The 20,844-nt window shown below is 38.6% G+C and overlaps 1 protein-coding gene across 1 annotated transcript in view; it reads right to left on the bottom strand.

The window, feature by feature from the left end:
• FBN2 (fibrillin 2) overlaps positions 1 to 20,116 on the bottom strand; it is a 214,237-nt gene extending 194,121 nt beyond the window's left edge. The window contains exons 1-4 of the mRNA XM_061152176.1: positions 19,981 to 20,116; positions 14,550 to 14,648; positions 11,365 to 11,460; positions 7,407 to 7,502 (exon numbers count right to left, since the gene is read on the bottom strand). Of these exons, the coding sequence (XP_061008159.1) occupies positions 7,407 to 7,502; positions 11,365 to 11,460; positions 14,550 to 14,648; positions 19,981 to 20,116 (427 nt within the window). The remainder of the gene's footprint in view (positions 1 to 7,406; positions 7,503 to 11,364; positions 11,461 to 14,549; positions 14,649 to 19,980) is intronic.
• Positions 20,117 to 20,844: the final 728 nt, after the last annotated feature.

Genomic DNA, 20,844 nt, shown 5'->3' with positions numbered 1-20,844 from the left:
TTATTAGAAAAAAATCCACTCAAAAATTCAAACAGTGAAACTTAACGCTCTTCACAACTGATGTACTCTGATCTGAGACACTCCTAGTAATGCTGGAACAATCTCCCTCATCCATAAAGACTATTTTGTCTAGGAGAGCATATCATATCTTGGCTTTACTTCTCATAATTTTAGCTTGTTATTTATTAAGCCCTTACTCTATGCCAGACACTGGCTAGGCACTTTATCTTTCACTTAATTCTCATCCCGGGAACGTGAGCCACTCTTAAAATATGCTGTTTATTCTGAGTCCTTACTCTTTCAATAAAAACAGCATTAAACTTTATTTGTATGACTTAAATTCTTTTATTCCATATTTGCAATCCCATGTTTAACACTGAATTGTTATCTTTTTGATAACTAGGGAGTTCATTTAAAAGAGATTAGCATCAATAATTATCATTTATTGGGTACCGGGTATTATATTATTAAGTCTTAAAAATATTTCAAGGTTGAAAGAGGAGACATCTATTACATATGCAGAAACACAGATCAGAGAGGGCAATCACATTTCCAAGGTCACACAGGGCTTAATATTAAGGTTCTATTTTGGCTATAAACTGTGTTCCTAAAACACAGGAAATGTCACTCAACAGATATCTACCATGTGCCACACACCCTGCCTGTTAGGTATTAGGAGCTTAACACAGATTGCTTTTAATCTTCCCAACAACTCTATGAGCTAACTGCAGGTTCACAATCCTTTATTTGAAACCCTTGGAAACAGGTGTTGTTTAAGAACTTATAGAATTTGGAATTTTTAAAAAATATACAATGATATAACATAAACCCCTCTCCCCACACATGCACATTTTATTTATTGCTTTTGGCTAACTCCTATGTATTTAACCTTTCATTATATTTCACTCGTGTGTGTGTGTGTGTGTGTGAGGCAGCTTCACCTAGTTTTCATACTAGAACTCTAATGTCTCTGGTCCTGATGGTGAAATAGGAAAATATTTATGAAGTTACACAAAGATAAAATATTTGAATATTTTTATTTTGTATTGCAGGTTCCTCTGCCTTCAGATAGATAAAGCGATAAATACATAAGGGCACTTAGAAATGGAATAAATGAAAATACTCACTGATTTAACTCAAAGGAATTTTATAAATAAAGCAGCAAGGTCTAACAGGCTGCCAGCACAGTCAATCCAGCTGCATAGATCGAAAGAGCGCAGGCTTAAACTGGACAGTGAGAAGTGGAAGGCCTGGCCTCTCCCAGATCAGATCAGTCAATGAGCTGATCTTCTCCCAAACTTAGAGCCAATCTTTATACAGCCTGGCATCTCCACTCTGAGTTTCAGCTTTCCATCTCCCTGTGCTATCATTCTTCATTCTTCTTTTCTTTTCCTTCCACTTCCCACTGCCTGCTCTTTTTTTCCTTCCTCATTTTCCTTCCCTTGTGTTCTTAGCGGCATTCAAGATAAGGATGTCATCTGAGCTACTGCCAAAAAGTTAAGTTCCCACAGATCTTCTGGTATTTCTCAGATGCCCATTTAAGGCTACATTTAGCTTAGTGAGTGCAAGGTTATAAAATGTTCAGGAGTGCATAACTCTGTGTGTGTGTGTGTGTGTTTGTGTGTGAGTGCAGGAGCATGTGAGTTTGACATCTGCAGTTGGTAATGTTCTCCCTCTGTTCCTTGCAATTTCATTCTCACTAAATCCTCTGAGACTTAGGAAAAGGGAGACCTCTTATTTCTATAAAACAACATCAGTTCAGTAACTGTGATAACTGGTATTCATTATGGAGTTTAAATAACGTTATTCAGGATGAGATTCCACCATGCGCTATGGTATAATATCAACATAAGCGTTAGTCTGATACTGCTTTTTCCCATTATAATGGGTTGGGTTTTTTTTCATTCAGATTAACTGCAAGAAGACTTCTGTAATTCTCCTTTAATCAGAAACCATTTCTGAGCTCTCTCACATAAATTTGTTCCTACTCCTATTATAGTATTTACTATGTCACATTTTACTTTAATATTTAAATAAATGATTAGGCTTATTCTTTAAATAGATAATTTGCTCCTCATTAACAGGGAGTATGTATTATTTGTATTTGTAACTTGAGCTTCAAGTACTTTGCCTAATACTTAATAAATACTCAATATGTGACAAATATTTATAAATAAATTTAGTCCCCCTCCTGTACATTCTAACTTGTAGTTAAAAAAGGGAAAAATTCCAAAAGCACTAGGAAAAAACTATAGATATCTGTAAGATTTGGAAATGGGAAGACTTTTTAAACATAAGGAATAAATCATAAACAGTCTTTTTAGAAGGAAATGAACAGAACATATGAAAAGGTTTAAGTTTTCACATATTCAATGACCCATCAATTACATTTCTAGGATATATTCTAAGACTAAAATCAAAGGTAAATACTTACCTACACAGATTTTTATCACAGCTTTGCTAACATACAAACCAACCAACTAACAAACTGAAAAGAAAACCTGAAAATGACCTTAAATGCTAAGCATTAACTAATAAGAAACATAACTACAGTAGGCAGCTATATCACTATAACTGAGTTTAAGGTCTGAAATCAAATTGTTTGAGGTCCTCCTTCCATTCTAATATCCCCAATGCTACCAGAAATTTGAAGTGGGCAAAATATCCTCATCTGAGATAGAGAAAATAACTTTACAAATATCATGTGGTTGTTTAGGATGAAGAAACCGAGCCCTCATTATTACAACATGCAGTGCAACTATTACAATTCATATCTAGTGTAATGCAGTTCATAACCTGAAAGGAGAAGCAAGATATAAGTATGGTTCATGTTATAGATCATGGAATATTCTTACAGTCGATTCCACTAAGAATGGAAAGATCCCACTCTTGGTAAGCAATATATGTGAAGTAGAATAAAGGACTCAAAGTATAACCCGAATCTTAAAAGTAACTAATTCTGAGAGAAATCATAAATAACTGCAGTTCTTATTTCTCCTTGTCTTATTTTCTAAATTATCTTACAATGAACACACATCACCTTTAGATAAGAATGAGACCATGGGAGGAATTTTTTCTAAAAATACCGCCTACACATTTCTTTAAAGCATCAAGTCCACTGCATATTTAATTCCAAAGAGAATTCCACCTCTTTCACTATACTTAAATTCCAAGATCATGGAATAAGCATTGATAAATTATCTCTGAAAAAATTTGAGTCTGGTCTACAGAATCCCCAGAATTCTGGAAAACCCTAATTTGTCCATTTCCACTGCTGTTCTTAAGAGAATCTGGATAAGGTCTGAGTGGGTTTAATAATAGTCACATTACTTTACCAACTGAAATATGGGTGGATGACCAAAAATGTACAGAATTATTCAAGAGGTTATAATTAGACCTCAAGGTGTCAACACACAATACTGGGCAGTAAGTTTTAATTGATGCCTTTAGGGAAGTCACCATCATCACATTCCTCCTGAATAAGACAGTAAGAGATGCACTGTATGTCTGTCAAATGTCCACTTAAACAGGAGCGTAATAATGAACAACCAGGACCCTGACAATTAAATACTGTTTCATGATGAAGGGAGGGAGTGAGCACCCTTGACTGGAAGTATTAGAGAAGAAGCTGAGTTGACTCCTCCTGGACATGTTTTTAGACACTGAATTCAGGCATTAACTGCATGATTTTATGAAAGTTACCCTGAAGGTAAAATCCACCCATTTTACATAAGGACATGAAAGTTTAGATTTTGTAAACAATTGCAACTTGATCTAACTTTTTCTTCCAATGCAGATTAAGATTAACAAAAGGAATTTTTCTTTAAAATGTCTAAAGGTTAAAAAGTAAATTTCCAATCCTTCTCTTTAAGGCATCATTTACTGAAAGACATATATTTTAAAGGAAATGTCACTAAGCATAAGGATATTTGAAATGTTACCAAATTTACACACTTTTCAAAAGGAGTTCATGTTTACATGCTAAAAAAACAATTTGTAGCAGTAATTTATAATATATCAGAGACCCATAATTTAAAAGGGTCTCTGATATATTTCTAACAGATGGTCCTTATATAAGCTTCAAGGAAAATTCAATTACAAAACATGATTTCAACAATCATTCAAGGTAAAGAGTCTGAAACAGGGACCTTGAGCAGGCCACATTTATTATCAAGTAATCACTGTTTTTAGTCTAGAAATCCTTCAGGTATATTTGTTTCTTGCCTGCCTGCCCCCTCCAAGTTTCTACCGACAAATAATAAAATACACTTTAAGTGTTAAGAGAAAAAAAACGCCGAGTCTTGATATACAATAATGATTTCATTTCTATGTATTCTCAGGTGTACATTAAGTATAATATTTATCTTTTTCAAATGCCATCTGTTTGAAGAGAGAAGCAAAAAGAATTAAGTATCTTCATGTGCCTTGGACACAGCTAAGCCATCTGCATTTTATAATCAGCATGAGACCACAGGAACTCTTTCTTTAAGGCTAAGTATAAAAGGTCATTGTACGTATCAGCAAGAGTGAGGAGAAAACTCCAAAGAGGTTCAGCTTACACAGCAGCAAGATTCAGGTTAAACACTACAATCATGCCAGTCATTAACTACCACCCAGTCTCTATCTCCAGGCAGGAAACCAGTCTGCCAGAAGCCCAGATAACTGGAAAAACGGCCAGGTTTATCATACTACTGGATCCCAAGAGACCAATTTAAAGGGAAATTATGTGTGCTACACTAAGAAGAAAAGTATGTCTAATTTTACAAAAGTCTTTTTTTTTAGGAGAACAAAGAACATATGTTTTTAAATTTAGTAATTGAAAAATAGGGCTTCCCAGGTGGCGCTAGTGGTAAAGAAGCACCTACCAATGCAGGAGACATTAGAGACGCTGGTTTGATCCCTGGGCCGGGAAGATCCCCTGAAGGAGGGCATGGCAACCCACTCCAGTATTCTTGCCTGGAGAATCTCATGGACAGAGGAGCCTGGCAGGCTGCAGTCCATAGGGTCACAAAGAGTCGGACATGACTGAAGCAACTTCGCACCCACGCAAATTGAAAAAGACAATATGAATCTTAAATGTGAACTGGGCACACAGGGCTATTCCCTAACCTCAACATAAATAAGTTCTTCTTTTCGTAGCAAATTCAGACAGTGTTTCTTGAGAAAAATTATGAACTCCACTCTCAGTGGGATTAGCTATCACACATTAGAAATTCAATTAAAAATATATTTTAAGGACATTAAAGTTCACAGTTGCAATCTAAGATTGGAAATTGCTAATTCCTTCTTTGGAAGAAATGGAGTTTTAGAATTTTCATCTGAAGGTGAATACTTAACAAGATTTTTAAGCGAACCCACATTAAAAAAGAAATACTTCAGGCCAATTCGTTACTTAGTTTTGTAGTGCTTCTGAAAACACGCTACTGTACATGTAAAATATATTTTAATGTCTTTATTAAGTTTCCATAAATTTAGTAAGGACTAACAAACCCAATGAATGAATAACTGTTGCAGACAGAATAATGATGTAATGCCTGGAAGCCTCTTTGTCAAAAAAACTACCCAATTCCTCTGCCAATTAGGAATTGAATTTGAAATCTGCTTTAGGATGAAAGTACTGAAAAGTTTACATGATCTCCAGAAAAATGAACATCATCTCCACCAATTATAACTATGTTTGAAATTTTAAATTTTACTATTTTTCCATTCTATGGTGTTTAAATAAACATCATCTCAGAAATTTGTTTTATTCCATTCTCAACAACTTATCACTTTATGCTAACATTTCATAATTAATTTTTCTTCCCCAAATAAAAGCATCTGGTGAAGACATTTAAATTTCTCCTAAGTATAACTATAAACTCTGTCATCTGTGGAATGTACTTTGGTCCCAAGAAATCTCAATTACCCCAGAAATAATATAAATATCTTAATGTACATATACATACAAGTGTATGTTAAAAGGCTGCATACATCTTACTTTTCAAACTTTACCATATAATTCTAATTTCTCAGCTTCTTCTTGAGCTTTAACCTGAATGCCAGGATTAAGTTTTGTCAGTGTAATGGATATAATTTGAAAAACCTAAGGTTTCTTTGCAATTCAAAGCCTCTGTACATACATAAACCATCACCACTATTTATCTCTAACATTTCAATGACATAACTTCATATACTTAAAGTTTCACAACAGAGAAATCACTATACAACTTTAGATGCTATGACAAGTCCTGGAAAAGTAAATTGAGCATGTATGTAACTATGAACGATTATGTAATACTGATTTTAGTTTAAGCTTATTTTACTTTTATGGTTCAGTGGTAAATAGCTGTTTATCACATTTTATAAAATTGATCTTCTTTGATATGCCCTTGTGCAATACATGAACATTACTAATAGTTCACGTATTGCATCAACACTGGGGATTTTCAGTACTCTACAGGTCACAAACTTTGCTGCTACTTAAATTATGATAAACCGGTTTCAAATGGGCTTGACCAACAGTTTACACAAATAAGGTGGACAAAGATGGAAACCTAGCCAGCACCCATTCTCTGCCCCTTTTCTCCTGCCCACCACAACTTCCCCTGGGTTGAGACCAAACTCCCCCTTCCAGGTGACTCTGGGAAGCTTTCATCATCTCCTGCTCCAAACATAGGTCCTGATAAGTTTACATGGAACATACTAATACCATTCCTCTTATCAGGGATTGGTTCAAAAACTCAAGATTAAGCCAATCAGCATAGCAAATAATTCTGAAGGCTATTACTGGCCCATAGTTAGAGGAGAGGTTTTCTCTCTCTAGATGTCAACAAGAAAGCACGTTGCATTAGTTATAGCTGACAGTCATTTTAGAACCATACAGAACTGGCGGGTAGGGCAAAACCAACACACAAAGGAAGGCAGGGCCAAAGAGAAGTAGAACAACTGAATGAGTCTTGATCATGTCCTACCTGAAGCCCACTGACTCCGGACATTTTGTTATGCAATGTAATACGTTTCCTTGTTGGTTAGGTTCATTTATTTCAGGTTTTTGCCGGTCTTGCAACCAAGAACATATTACATCTTTACATCTTTTTTTAACAGAGGCAATGCTCCCAACAGTGACTCCTAATTTGAATTAACTCCAAATTATTAGAATTTGCCATCCAGTCACTCACTCAAAATCACCCCACAGCCATAGTGCCAGAGCTGGCCTTCTAAACTGAGGTTGCTCTGGTGGAAAAAACTGAGATACTTCAGCTGGTATTAGCTACATCACAAAATCTGACCATGCAAGTTACAGACATAATCAAAGAATGAAAATATTGTTTCATTAGAAGAATTTTCATTGGGTAATAAAAATATTACACATATTTACAATAAGACAGACTTCTCCAAAGGGGCGTTCTCTTTTATCTTCTTACCTCTTTCACACTGTGGACCAGTGAATCCATAAACACAAGCACAGCGGTTAGGTCCGATACAACGTCCACCATTCTGACATCCATTTTCACAGACAGCTGCACGCAAACACAGCAAGAAGCTCATTACACAGCGAAAGTCCAAGAATAATGTAGGAGTATAGATATGTAGCCAGTAATGGATCTTACCTCTAAAACATGTCACATCATGCATTTAAATAAATATTGAGACTAAAACCTCCACAATTCACATAAATCACATTGTTATGCAATCATTCAGTAAGGTTTTTTTTTTTTTTTCTATAAATCAGAATCACAAGAATTGGCTGACTCTGATCATACAGTGAGAATACAATGATTTAATCCTCTATTTCAGTTCCATGAACCCTACAATCTACTTTCATAGGTTAAAGGTGATTAAAATATGAAAGAAGATTGCAGACTCTAGACAACAGAGAGAGGGAGAAAACTCTCCACAGGGTGTGATTTCACAGAAACAGCTGTGTAAGTATTCGAATATTTTGATTTCTAAAGATATACTGCAAATGAATAACACTCAACTAATGTAATTAATCAAAAGGAAAGGAATTTTCTTTAAATACTATGAAGGTGTAAGAGATGTAAATGAAAGTCACTGTCCCAGACATGGTCCCTCATTTAACATATGCTAGCCCTTAAACCATGAATGGGAAAACGCATCCATGACTGTCCCTCAGGATCTATCCCTGGGGAGGCGGAAGGAGGACGTCTCTCAGGGTTTTCTAAGACAGAGCTTCCAAATGCTTCTCCAGGGGGAAGAAGAGGGCTGGATAAGCCTGGAGCATGTCCTGAGAGAGCTCGTTCAGTAGAGATGAATACTAGGCTCACCTACTCAGGTCAGATTAACAATGCCTCTCTTCTCACAAATTTTTTATATTGGTATGGAAAACATAGTTATTATTCATAAAAATTATGTTAACAGGTAACATGGCTTTCTATTACTTGAAAGGAAATAATTTTTTTTTAATTTCTCAATTTTAATTTTTAATACAGCAAATATCAGCAGGTATAACCCATTTAAACAAAAGGTCCTTGGCATCTTCAGTAATTGAAGAAAAGTATCAAGAGCTTCTCTGAACAAGAATGAGGCAGGCCAATACAGCCATTGCTTCTATTCCTGCTCTCTCATGAGAGAGCATGCTTCCAGGAGAGGGACCGCAGGGAGGGTGTCTTCGTATCCCTTCATTTGCTATAGTATTTGATATACTGAAGATTCTCAAAATCTCCTGCAATATGTCAAAATCTTGCAGCCTTCTTCCCACTTTTTGGGGAGGTGGAACAACACAGTGAACAGATAAAGGAGTTCTGCTGTGTTCAGCACATCTCAATCACATCATCTTTCAATTCTCAGCTTCCCTGCCTGTAAAGTAGAGCTAATAGTTTGAAGATAAAATGGTATAAAAAACAAAATGCACAGTGGCTACGCATTAAGGTGTTCTACAATCTCAATTCCCCTTCCTTTTTATACTGAAAAGGGTCTGTGTGGAAAACATGACTTGCTGTGTAGCAACCAAAGTTTACACTGAAGAGCAGCAGCCAAGAAGGGAAGCAGACAGTACAGATAAAAGTGGACCAAAGGGGATAAAAGAAGCAATTCCCTTCTTTTGAATGAATTATGATGGAAGTTACTTTAAAAAGTAATTTTTTGGTAACAAAACAAGACAGAAACAAATGTACCTCTCAACTGGAGTTGAAAAGAAACTTGTATAAGCCTAAATTTCCACCATGGAAAGAATGCTGACCACACAGGAAGAGGAAAAAGTACTTACACCTAGTGTGGGACAAAGCAAAACGCAGGGGAGAAAAAGACTATGGAAAGGAGTATGAACTGCCTACCATGATCTGGGGGAAAGCGAGAAGCAAGCCCTACTTCAAGATGGTCAGACTGTGAAACAGAACCCTGATCATGACTGCTGAAGTCTGAATATTTTTATTCAGTAAATATTTACTGAGCACCTACTCTACTCAGAAATACAAGTGTCTGTTTTTATCAGACAGACTCTTGGACCACTCAACATAGGTACAAACAGTCTGACCTAAGTCAAATCTGAAATTATCATTACTTCAGTTCAGTTCAGTTCAGTCGCTCAGTCGTGTCCGACTCTTTGCGAACCCATGAATCGCAGCACGCCAGGCCTCCCTGTCCATCACCAACTCCCGGAGTTTACTCAAACTCACGTCCATCGAGTCGGTGATGCCATCCAACCATCTCCTCTGTCGTCCCCTTCTCCTCCTGCCCCCAACCCCTCCCAGCATCAGGGTCTTTTCCAATGAGTCAACTCTTCGCATCACTTACTACTACACAAACATTATTGGATATAAAAAAAGATAAAAATAAATGGAAGAAAAAAAAAAAAAGATGCTGCACCAGATTTGTTGTTCAGTCTGTCAGTAATGTTCAACTCCTCGCGACCCCTGAACTGTAGCACACCAGGCTTCCCTATCCTTCATTATCTCCTGGAGTTTGCTCAAATTCACATCCACTGCGTTAGTAATGCCATCCAACCATCTATTCCTGTCGCCCCCTTCTCCTGCTCTCAATCTTTCTCAGCATCTGGGTCAAAATGTTAAAAAAAAAAAGAAAGAAAAGTTGTTGTTTCTACACAAGACAATATAAATCTCTACTCCTGGTGCTACCTTTTTCTTTTGTCTTCCAGGTTATCACGCTCTCTCAGTTTTCCTCCTGTTTCGCTATCTACTCGTTCTCACTCTTTGCGGGCTCCTCCTTCCTTGTCTCCACCTCAAAATGCTAGGCAACAATCAGGGTTCTGGCTTCAGCCCACTTCTCTTCTCTACCTGCACCAACTTCCTAGTGATCTTTGTCCAGGCCCATGATGAAAATGTTAGCCATATCAAAATTCAATCTATATGCTCCCAAACACGTATGTCTATCCCTGACCTCTCTCCTAAGGGCTGAGCTCATAGATCTTTTCACTTAGAAGTCTAACAGACTTCTTCATCAAATCCGAAACAAAAACTCTTGACACCCCATGCTCTGAGCCCCACCCGGCCCCCATCCCACCTAATCCCCACTCAGTCTTTTGCATATCAGAAAATGGCATCACTATTCAACCCAGAGCTCAACTCAAGTCTTCTAGTCGTCACTATGGATCTCGGCTTTTCCTTTTAGTCTCATGCATCATACCCATTCCACCAGTACACACCTCCTTCCATATATTCCACCGCCAATGACAGCTCAATCTAAGCAAAAATCACATCCTGAGTTACTGCAGCATCATCTACCAGAATCACTGGTCTAGCCTCCTAACTGGCCCTTCTGTTTTTTTTCTTGCTCTCTCTACAATCCAGTTTCAACACAGCAGCCAAAGTGGTTCTTTTTAAATGTTAATCAGGTCGTCTCACTCTACTGCTTAAACTGTACCAATAGCTTCACATAACATTTAGAGTACTGTCCAAATTTTTTCCCTTGGTTTATAAGGCCTGACACCTCTGTCTCTGAACTCCCCTATTTACTGAAAAATCATTTCATAGCCCTTTACTGTGGTATTACAATAGATTTGAGTAATAAAATATATCTGAGCAAAAGGTAATTTATAAGCTTGGCTCTTCAGGGTTAAATTTGGGATATCCTAAAGAGAGAGAAAGATCACAGCAAACATTACCATTTTTTCAGAAAGGCATCCATGTTTTATGGAACTAAATGAAAATCAAGTAAATATTTAATTGTAATATATGTCAAATTTGATAAAGCCCTAGTGATATTCAACAACATCAATACTCTAAAACAAAAATTTTTAAGAGCTGGAAAAAATTAACTATCCAGCTGTAAGGTATGTCTTTTCTACGTAAAATTATTTTTTGAAGGATCACAGGCTTTACAAGACCTTAATTATGACTTGGTATGAAATATCCATTCAATCAAATTATTCAAATAAATCGAGTTTATTCTCATGTTGCTTACGTTGTCCACAGTAAGTTCCAATATATCCCTTCTGGCACTGGCAATGGTCATCTGCACAGGTCCCACCATTCATGCACCTAACGCTGCACTGCTGAACTGCAAAGAACAAAAAACATAAAATTATCAATCACCAAAACTATAACATCTGTGAGAGTTATAAAACTATAATAAATGCCCAATTAATGAAGTAAATGTTATGACCCAAGCATACATCTATTTATTTGTAAGTACACAGATGAGCGTATCTGTGACAACATGTTACTTAGTATGTATTTAAAATCTATTACACTTTTAATGTTAAAGGAAGGAAATCTAAGGTGACTAGAAGTGTAAGTTCTAGGTTGCAGGAGGCACTCAAGTATCCATTCAGAATGCCGTGGCTGAGTGCCAGGCACTGCCATTCATCCAATGCTTAAGCAACTGCTTCTCTTTCTCTCAAATCAAGTCTTTTAACAAGGTCTGTAGGTTCCACTGGAAAATACATGTCAAATCCTTCTCCTTTCTGTCACCACTGATATTGCGTGGTTCAGCTACCCTCATCTCTTACCTGGATTGTTGCAGTCACCTCCTGATGAGTTCCCTAGCTTCTACTCTTGCCCTTTTCAAATTCCTTCTCTGCAGAGCAACTACAGTCTTCTTGTGATAATACAAATAGCACTGCTTGCCTGTCTTATTTAAACTCTTTTAATGTTGCATTTGGGATATAACCCAAATCCCTCCATGACTGAGGCAGCCATGTATCATCTATCTGGATTTGCCTGCTTCTCTAAGATCTTCTCTTCCCAACCTGCCTCTTTGTCATCACATGAATCTTTTAGTTTCTCAAGTGGAAGATGTTTTGATTTGCTACTTCCTCTCCCTGTAAGGATCCCTCCCTGGTTCATCCTAGTCCTTCTGAACTCAGCTTCAATGTCATATTGCACGCATCAGCACGATTTTGTCTAGCTCTCGTGTCTATGTTCTTCCTTGGTTCCAGCCTCTTCTTCACAGCCAGGTTTCCTTCCAAGAACTAATCACAATCTATAATGACACTGTGGTGTTTGTTTACTTGTGTTTTGTCTGTCTCTCTACAGAAATGTAAGCTCCGTGACAGCGGATACCAAGCCCATCATGATAGCAAGGCATTGAGTTCAGTGCTATTTGCTGGGACCATGGCAACTGTGGAAGAAACAGACTGTTGTCAGCCACGGATCAAGAGTCTCATGCCACAGTTTTGGATGCCTACTACTCATTCAAGTGGAGATGTCCAGCAGGAAATGGGACACATGAATATGAAGCCCAGTGGATGGATCTGTTCTAGAGATAATCGTTATAAGTTAGCAACATATTGGTTAGTGATTGCCCAGTCACTCAGTCATGTACGACTCTTTGTGACCTCACAGGCAGAGGATGTGCCAGGCTCCTCTGTCCATGAGGATTCTCCAGGCAAGAATACTGGAGTAGGTTGCCATTTCCTTCTCCAGGTATCTTCCTCACCCAAGGATCGAACCCAAGTCTCTTGCATGTCCTGCATCGGCAGGTGGATTACCACTGCATCACCTGGGAAGGCCCATATTAGCAGTAGTTGAAGACATATATGCAAATGAGTTCACCTAGGGAGGACAGAACTTTGGGAATACTTAACTGTGAATGTAAGGCTAATAAAGGGGATATAGAAAGGATACTAAGAAAAAATGATCAAGAAAAGGAGTGTTGGGAGCCATTACTTTCATATAAGCGAAGGGAAAAGAGAGCTTTTCAAGAAATAGTGCTTAACGGTGCTAAATGCTTTGTGAAGTTGGAGCACCATGAGGACTAGAGAGGAGGAAAAAGTTCCTGATGGAAAAGCAGCCAACATAACTCAAGGCCAAATGACTCAGGGATTCTCCTATTAAATTATATACCACAAACTGAAGGTCAGCCAATGATTCTTCAGCTGTCCCAATAGAGGAATAAAAAAACTGAATTATAAAATGTTTCTCCAGGATTGGGTGTTTTGCTGAGGGTATATTTGAGAAAACTAAGAGAAGAGAATAATGAAGATATGGGGAATGGTATCTTCTAGGCAGTCAGAGGGAAGGATCGGACAGTAGTGGAGGAAAACGGTATTCAGGGTAGTCAAGAAAGTCTTGAGAAATTCTACATAATGGGTTTTGGAAGGTTTAAACAATTACATGATATTTTAAAAGAAAATGAAACTAGAGCGCTAATCAAAGTTTCATCATGAGACAATGACATTTGTCGTATGAATCTTGAATCTTATATTCCTCAATCAGACAGATTATCTATTACTTTTACTTAGGAAAAATTTATAGAAAGAAATGTTAAAAGTATAACAACTTCATATTAGTTTGAGGTAGATAAGTATTAATTATTGAGCAATTACATAAATAATAACTGCTTCTACTTGGCTATAAAACATTACCTTAAATACTGTGCTAAAAGATTGATCTTGGACCTTAAAGACCCAACAATTCTTCCTTAGGTCATGTAAAGCACAATTTTAGTCCACGGTTACAGTGATCTTAGAGAGCTGTTGGGAGTTAGTATGTGTAAAGCAAAATAAGTTAATATATGTAAAACATCTGATCAGTACACAATAAGTATTTGTTATCATCTCCGTGCTCTTCTCCTTCCCCTTTAGTTAACCCACAAAACAGTATATGAGACATAGGAGTTAAGCAAAGGCAATAAATAAAGCTGAGGATTTGAGTCTACGGACTTGGGCATCAGAAGCCCTGGATTCCAATCTATCTTACTTTGGGTGAGTTAAAACTTATGTGGGCCTCAATCTCCTTCTCTGACAATAGGGTAATAATAGTATCTCATTGTAGTCATGTGAGGCTTAATTAAATACAATGATATAGTCAAACAGTTAGTACCTGTAATAAGTACCGGTAAAAACACAGTAAATTCCAGCTATTACAAAGAATTACTTCTCACTAAATCCAGGCTCTTTCACTCAGTAGACGCATATCTTCTGGACCAGTACGAAATCGGTTTTCTTCATCACCACCCCATTAGCCCCTAGTTGTTGTTGGCAACAGCTAAGCCACCAAAGATTTTTACTCCAAAGATTAGTACTGACCTAGTTAGTGCAGAAAATAATCATGGGTCCACAGCCTCACTGAAAAGGACATTTACCATTTATTCAAAAGATAACTTACAGATAACACAGTAAATAAGGTCACAAATGAAAAACGTACTTGATTTTGATCCACAGGTTGGTGATATTTGGCCGCTGGAACAAGTACACATGTTAGGACGTGAACAAAATCCATCTCCGCAACTATTTCTACAAATTGCTGTGGAAAGCACAACAGGGAAACGTGTGAACAATAAGGTAATAAGCCACTGACTACAAACCAAGGAAGCTATAGTTAAAAACAATAAAGCTGAAAAACTAAGATATAAAAGTATGTGCTATATATAATGCCTAATTGCAGATATGCAACAAAAGTACCCACTGCAGACAAGTGAACGAGTCTCTTAAGTATCCTTATGATAAAAATGCACACAAATGAAGCTACTTTAATTTCCATAATCTTAACTGTTCAACTCTTTATCAGTAAGGGTCATCTTTTTCATTCAAGGCAGAGGGCTTATATTCAGAATTCACCATGAGAAGACAGACTTGATCCTAGGAAGCAAGGAGAGTTGAGGAAACCCAGACGTCTTGTGTACCCTCAGAAAACACAGCCCAGTCTGTAAAGGACCTTCACAGGAGACAGCGAAAGTGAAATTGGCTGAGCTGGAGACTCCACGCTCTAACGACTTGGCCAAGCCCCAGGGGTTCCATACACATTCCTTCCCGGCTGGTATCTGACCTGCCCCATCATCAATCTTTGTTCCCCTTAATAATTCTCTTTCTCCTTCCTCCAGCCGTTCTTCTCCCATATTACCTCCACAACCTAGCCTATTCCTGCTGCTCAGAAAAGCTGCTGCGACATTTTGATGAAGGGAGAGTCAAAGCCTCCTGCAGCTGTGACCTCGAAGGTATGAGGGTCATCAGAGCAAAGAATGTTAGGCTCACTGACACAGCACATACCACAGATCTTCAAAATCAGTAGCCTTCAAATGGGAAGTCTCTCCCGTACAGAGTCAGTTTCATTTAGGAGCTGATTTATCTCTATACCCACAACTGAATTCTCTCTCTGCAAAGCATTAGGCAAGTGTTTTAATGCTCCATTAGTGTTCCATGAATGGATGGATGAAGACAGGAAGAGGAGAGTATGGGAATGTCCTGAAACTAGCTGTACATATGTATGTAAATGTGTGTACCTATCTTCTGCTAGCGAGGAGTCTCACAATTTTCAAAGAGATATGAGACCCCCTCAGTACATATTGTAAAGGGTGAGTTTTATAGAAGTAAACGAACTCAATAATTGTTTTGCTTCTCCAAATTGCCTTTGACATCCACATAATACAGCCTGCATCTCCATTAGTACAATGAGGATGTCATAGATCCCAGCGTAAAAGTAAAAAACGATTTTAGGCACAAACAAGGCTCCTGCCATGTAGTTGACTATTCTTAAAATGTACTGGACTTACTGATAACCAATAACTTTCCAATGACAAAAGTTTATTAAAATACTGTTTTATCTCAAAGCCCCCTCATTAGCAGCAAGGAGACATTTAGTTTTGTCGTTCAGTCGCTAAGTTGTGTCTGACTCTTTGTGATGCCATGGACTACAGCACACCAGTCTTCCCTATCCTTCACTATCTCTCACAGTTTGCTCCAAAGACATTTAGTTTAGGCTTAGGTTATATACCAAGTGTCCCTTCCCAGGTCCTAAACCCAAAGAAGATCTGATGGACTGGAGACTGGTCATCTTCAGACAGATCCCTATCGTGGCCGCAGGTCTACCCACTACATCTGTGAACCCATGAAAAGCAGAATGCTTAGGCTCTTTCTCTTCACACTCATATAAAACTATAGTATATCTCATCTAAGTATTTGTCCCTACCACAATTGGGGGGGAAAAATGAGGCCCAGAAATACCAGAGAGGGATGTAGAGAGGACCCGGGTGTTGGGATTTCAGTGATGCTGGGAGAAGACTCAAGTCAACAGTGGAGAGTAAATGAATGGTACTAAGCAAGAGGTCTGAGGTTGAGCTCCCGCTCTGCCATTGACCCACTGCAAGCTTGGAGAAAACCCACAGCTTCTCTGGGTTCAGTGCTCTCATTGGTAAAATAAAACAAAGGGATTATATTGGAATGTTCTGATGTCTCTTCAGGTCTCAAACGGTATGGTTCTGGGCCAACCCCTTCCCATTGTTTTTCCACTGATCAACATGCTCTTCATAGCACAATTTCACAACAACAACAATGAAAAATTAATAAGCAAACTTTTCCATTGCTTCATGTCCTAACAAGAATTTAAAGAAAGAAACAAATGGAAACTAAGTCAATTTCATCATTTTGGAAACAAATATTTGGAAGTTTGGAAATACTTCAGTGATTTTCGCAGGCCATAATTAAGGACAATAACAACAAAACACAGACTCAACTCAAAATGCATTAGGTTTCCAGTAGTTTGAGAAATATATTTTTATTTTAATATCTTCTCATGAAGCCTGGTCAAGGCCAACCAGATTAAAATTCTAGGAGTTGATCATTATAATACTTTTCTATAAAGAAAAAATGTTGATGTACAAATATATGAGGAAATTAATCTTTGGTCCTCCTTTTCTATTTGTGTTTTACTTATTCTCTTTTTCTAAGTCCCCTCAGAGCTTTTCTTCTGCTATATGGTGGAAAGTCAATAAATAGAATAAATAATTTGTTATCGTAAGAAAGTCATGGGATGAAAATTCTTTTTTTTTACTGAAGTCTAATTGATTACCGATATTATGCTAGTTTCAGGTGTATAGTGCAGTGGTTCAGTATTTTTGCAGATTACACTCCATTATCCATTATGTTATTACAAGATAATGACTAAAATTCCCTTTGCTGTATAACATACCCTTGTTTCTTACTTCCCACATAACAGTTTGTATGTGCTAATCCCATGCACTTAATTTGCCCCTTCCCCTCTTCTCCCCTTTGTAACCACTGTGCTGTGTGTGCTTGCATGCTCAGGGCCCAACTCTTTGCGACCCCGTGGACTGTAGCCCGCCAGGGTCTTCTGTCCATGGGATTCTCCAGGCAAGAATACTGGAGTGGGTTGCCATTTCCTACTTCAGGCGACCTTCCCTATCCAGGGATCAAACCTGCAGCGCCTGCAATGCAGGAAGATTTTTTTACCGCTGAGTTACCAGGAAAGCCAAACATGTTTTCTGTATCTGTGAGTTTGGTTTTTATTTTGCACATACATTTATTTGTATTATTTTTTCTATTCCACATATAAGTGATATCATATAGTATTTGTCTTTTTATGTCTGACATTTCACAAAGCATAATATTCTGTAGGCCCATTCACATTGCTGCAAATGGCAGAATTTCATGGAATGAAAATTCCTAATTTTGACTTTATGATGTTTTCAATTCAGTTATTATCTCTATATACTTTAGTTTTCAATATAAAAATAATTGAGCTACTGAATTCAATGCAAAATATTATGCTAAAATTTAGATGAGACACACCCAAGAGAATATAAGTGCATTACATTCTCCCTCTCTTTTGCACACTGTTTTAGTCTTGGGTATTTGAATTACCATTTAAATGTGCTAATAGATATTTTTGTAGATATCTCTTGACACAAGTATTATAAATATTTCTTGGAGATATAGAGATCATTTCAAAGTTATGTTTTTATAGAGTTATGGTACTTGTACATTCCAATGTATTTCATAAGCATCCAAATACCATAAGTTGTAGAAATGAAGGCTACAATATTCACCGTTACTTTGAGATTTCCAAAGCTGATCTTCTAAACAGTTAGAGGGCACAATGTTACTCAAAGACCAAAAGTATTTAAGGCTGACACTCGGAGGATTATATATATATATATACACACACACATACACACACACACACACACACACACACACACACATATATATATATACACATTTTTTTTCCTACTGCAAATATTCTAGAAGGCTCTGTTCTCTGGAATTCCCATTCCACACTGATCCAATAAAATCTGACTTTACAGATTTTCAACACGTACCATAAACCAATCCTTTCTCCTCGGCTGCTCTCCAACTCAATAATGGCAGCCACATTCATTACATTCAGTGAGTCAGACTTTCCGCAGTGCCTAAGTCACTCCCGGCTAGTATGGCAGGTGTGTGGTGAGTGACGTTAGCTGTTTCAGGATTCTAGGAGCCACGTAAGTTTAAAGCAGGCACGGTAACGCCCTACTGATCTGAAAAAGTAAATGCACCCTCCACAAATGCCTCCCATATATGACTTCTGTGCTGGAGGGAAAGGAATCCAATACCCTCCCATTCCTTTTAATAAAAGGAAAAGCTTATAATCAGAGGGTTTATTTAATATGTTTATGAATCATCCTAAAGAACACAGTTGTTGCTTCCTATTTTTGCCTCATTACCAGGTATTGTGAGACTTTTAGGGTAGGAAAAATAAGAAGCTAACATTCACAACACTTAAGATGTCATGCCTTTTAAAAAACTGCACAAAAATAACATTAAGGGTCTATCTGAACCCACAAAACCAATAACTATAGAGCCAGAGATGCCACTACATCCTTATTATCCCTTGGGTAGTGTGGCTTGCCCTTTTTCTCTGTTCATATGGCATCATTATCTTCTCCCTGGAAAACATCGAGGTCAATCTAAAGTCAAAATTGGCTCTAAATAAACGTGCTGTCTACCATACCTGGCTCTCCTCCCAACAAGACAAATGTGGCTATGCTATATAAATACACAAGAAAAGGCCAGTCACACTTTAACTCACAATTTCACAGGCATGTGAAATAAGACATCCCATAGTCCACCACAGTGAAGCTGGTAACTAATGACTTCTCCAATTAAAACGTGGAGAACTGGTTACACACTTTGGAAACGGAATAATCAAAACAGCAAAGGTCAGACACGCAAAACTTCTGAAGTTCTAAGGCTCACACTTTGGAAATCTGTACTTTATGAGATCTGGGGTCTGGAAATCCTAAATGTAAATGTCTTAAAAGTCAAGCCATGTGGAAGAGTTCTCTCTTTTAAAACTTCTATTAACCTGGGTCAACGCCCAATCTCTGAGAGGGCTCCTTTCTTATCTATGTTATGTGGCTGCTAAGATGAAACCAGAGATAAGACCTAAGAAAGCCTGATCTTCAGAAGGTCTACACCTCCTGCGGAGTCAAAAGGCAGATCATTTACATAATCACGTTGTGGTCTTATCTGAGAACTTTCAGGAAAAAGTGGTTTGGGGTTATCTGGGGAATTGCTGCGCTCTCCCTTGAGTTTGTATTAATAGACATAGAAAGATAAAACTTTCAAGTTATCTCTGAAACCTTTATCATTATTGCCCTTCAACAGTCTAGAAGTGAAGTAAAAACTGATGCAAATCGGCTGCTTCTTCCCCACCATTCAAATGGGGTCACCCCTAATCATTACTAGTGGCCACCGGATTATAAACGCAACTCTGTGTCCAAACCACTGAATGCAAAAGGTCCGCCCTGGGATGGGGCCGAGCGGGCCGCCCCAAGCTGCGATCCCAGCCTAGCACTCACGGACAATGCACTGGTTTCCTCCTGGGAGCGTCTTCCATCCGGGGCAGCAGTACGAGTGGAACCTGGATCCGCATACGTTGGGCCTGCGAGACACAAGTGAAATCACACACACTGAGACAGGGGTGTGGTAATACATTAGAGGTTTTCCTAAGCTTTACGGAGGACCAAAACTACACGTCAAACTGCTGTGGCTTGGGGCTCAGACGTGGAAGTGAATGGGCTAGACACTGAAATGGGGAAGGATCAGAAACGTCTAAACACTGCCTTTCATCTCCCCTCTGTTGCTGCTCTTTAAAAAGAGCGAAAAGAAACAGGGAAACATATAATTTGCTACCATTCTAGCCTCCGGATGTAGAGAACAAAGGGAACACTCCGTTTCAAAAAATCCTTGCCCCCGTCCCCAAATCCATCCCTCCTTGATCGACTGCTACTTTGGCCCCGACGTGTCGAGGATGGCGTGTCAGAAGGTGGAGCGCTGGGCCTGATGATTAGACGGAGCTGAAAGCCCCGCACACGGCCTCAAACAAAAGGCTCGGAGCTGCGCCCCCGACGGTGGGGAGCAGGCAGGCTCCACCGGCCCCCGCGCGGCGCGGGGCGCACCGAGGCGCGCCTTCCGCCAGACATTCGGCTTGTTCCCGCAGAGCTGGCTCCGCAGGCGCTCAGCGATCCTCACCCAGAGGCCTCCAACTCACCCGCCGACAAACCCCCGAGGGAGGGTTTTTCTTTTTTCTTTTTTTTGCCGGCAGGAGGAAGAGGAGGAGGCGCTTCGTGGACTCTTCGGGGTCTACTGGTGGAAGGGGGCCCCGGCTCTAGCCACAGAACTAGGTTCTGGGAGGGATGGAAACTAGGTTCTGGGATGGAAAG

Source organism: Dama dama, chromosome 9 (genome assembly GCF_033118175.1).
Source record: "Dama dama isolate Ldn47 chromosome 9, ASM3311817v1, whole genome shotgun sequence".
NCBI lineage: Eukaryota > Metazoa > Chordata > Mammalia > Artiodactyla > Cervidae > Dama > Dama dama.
This window is presented reverse-complemented; position numbering and strand designations above follow the sequence as displayed.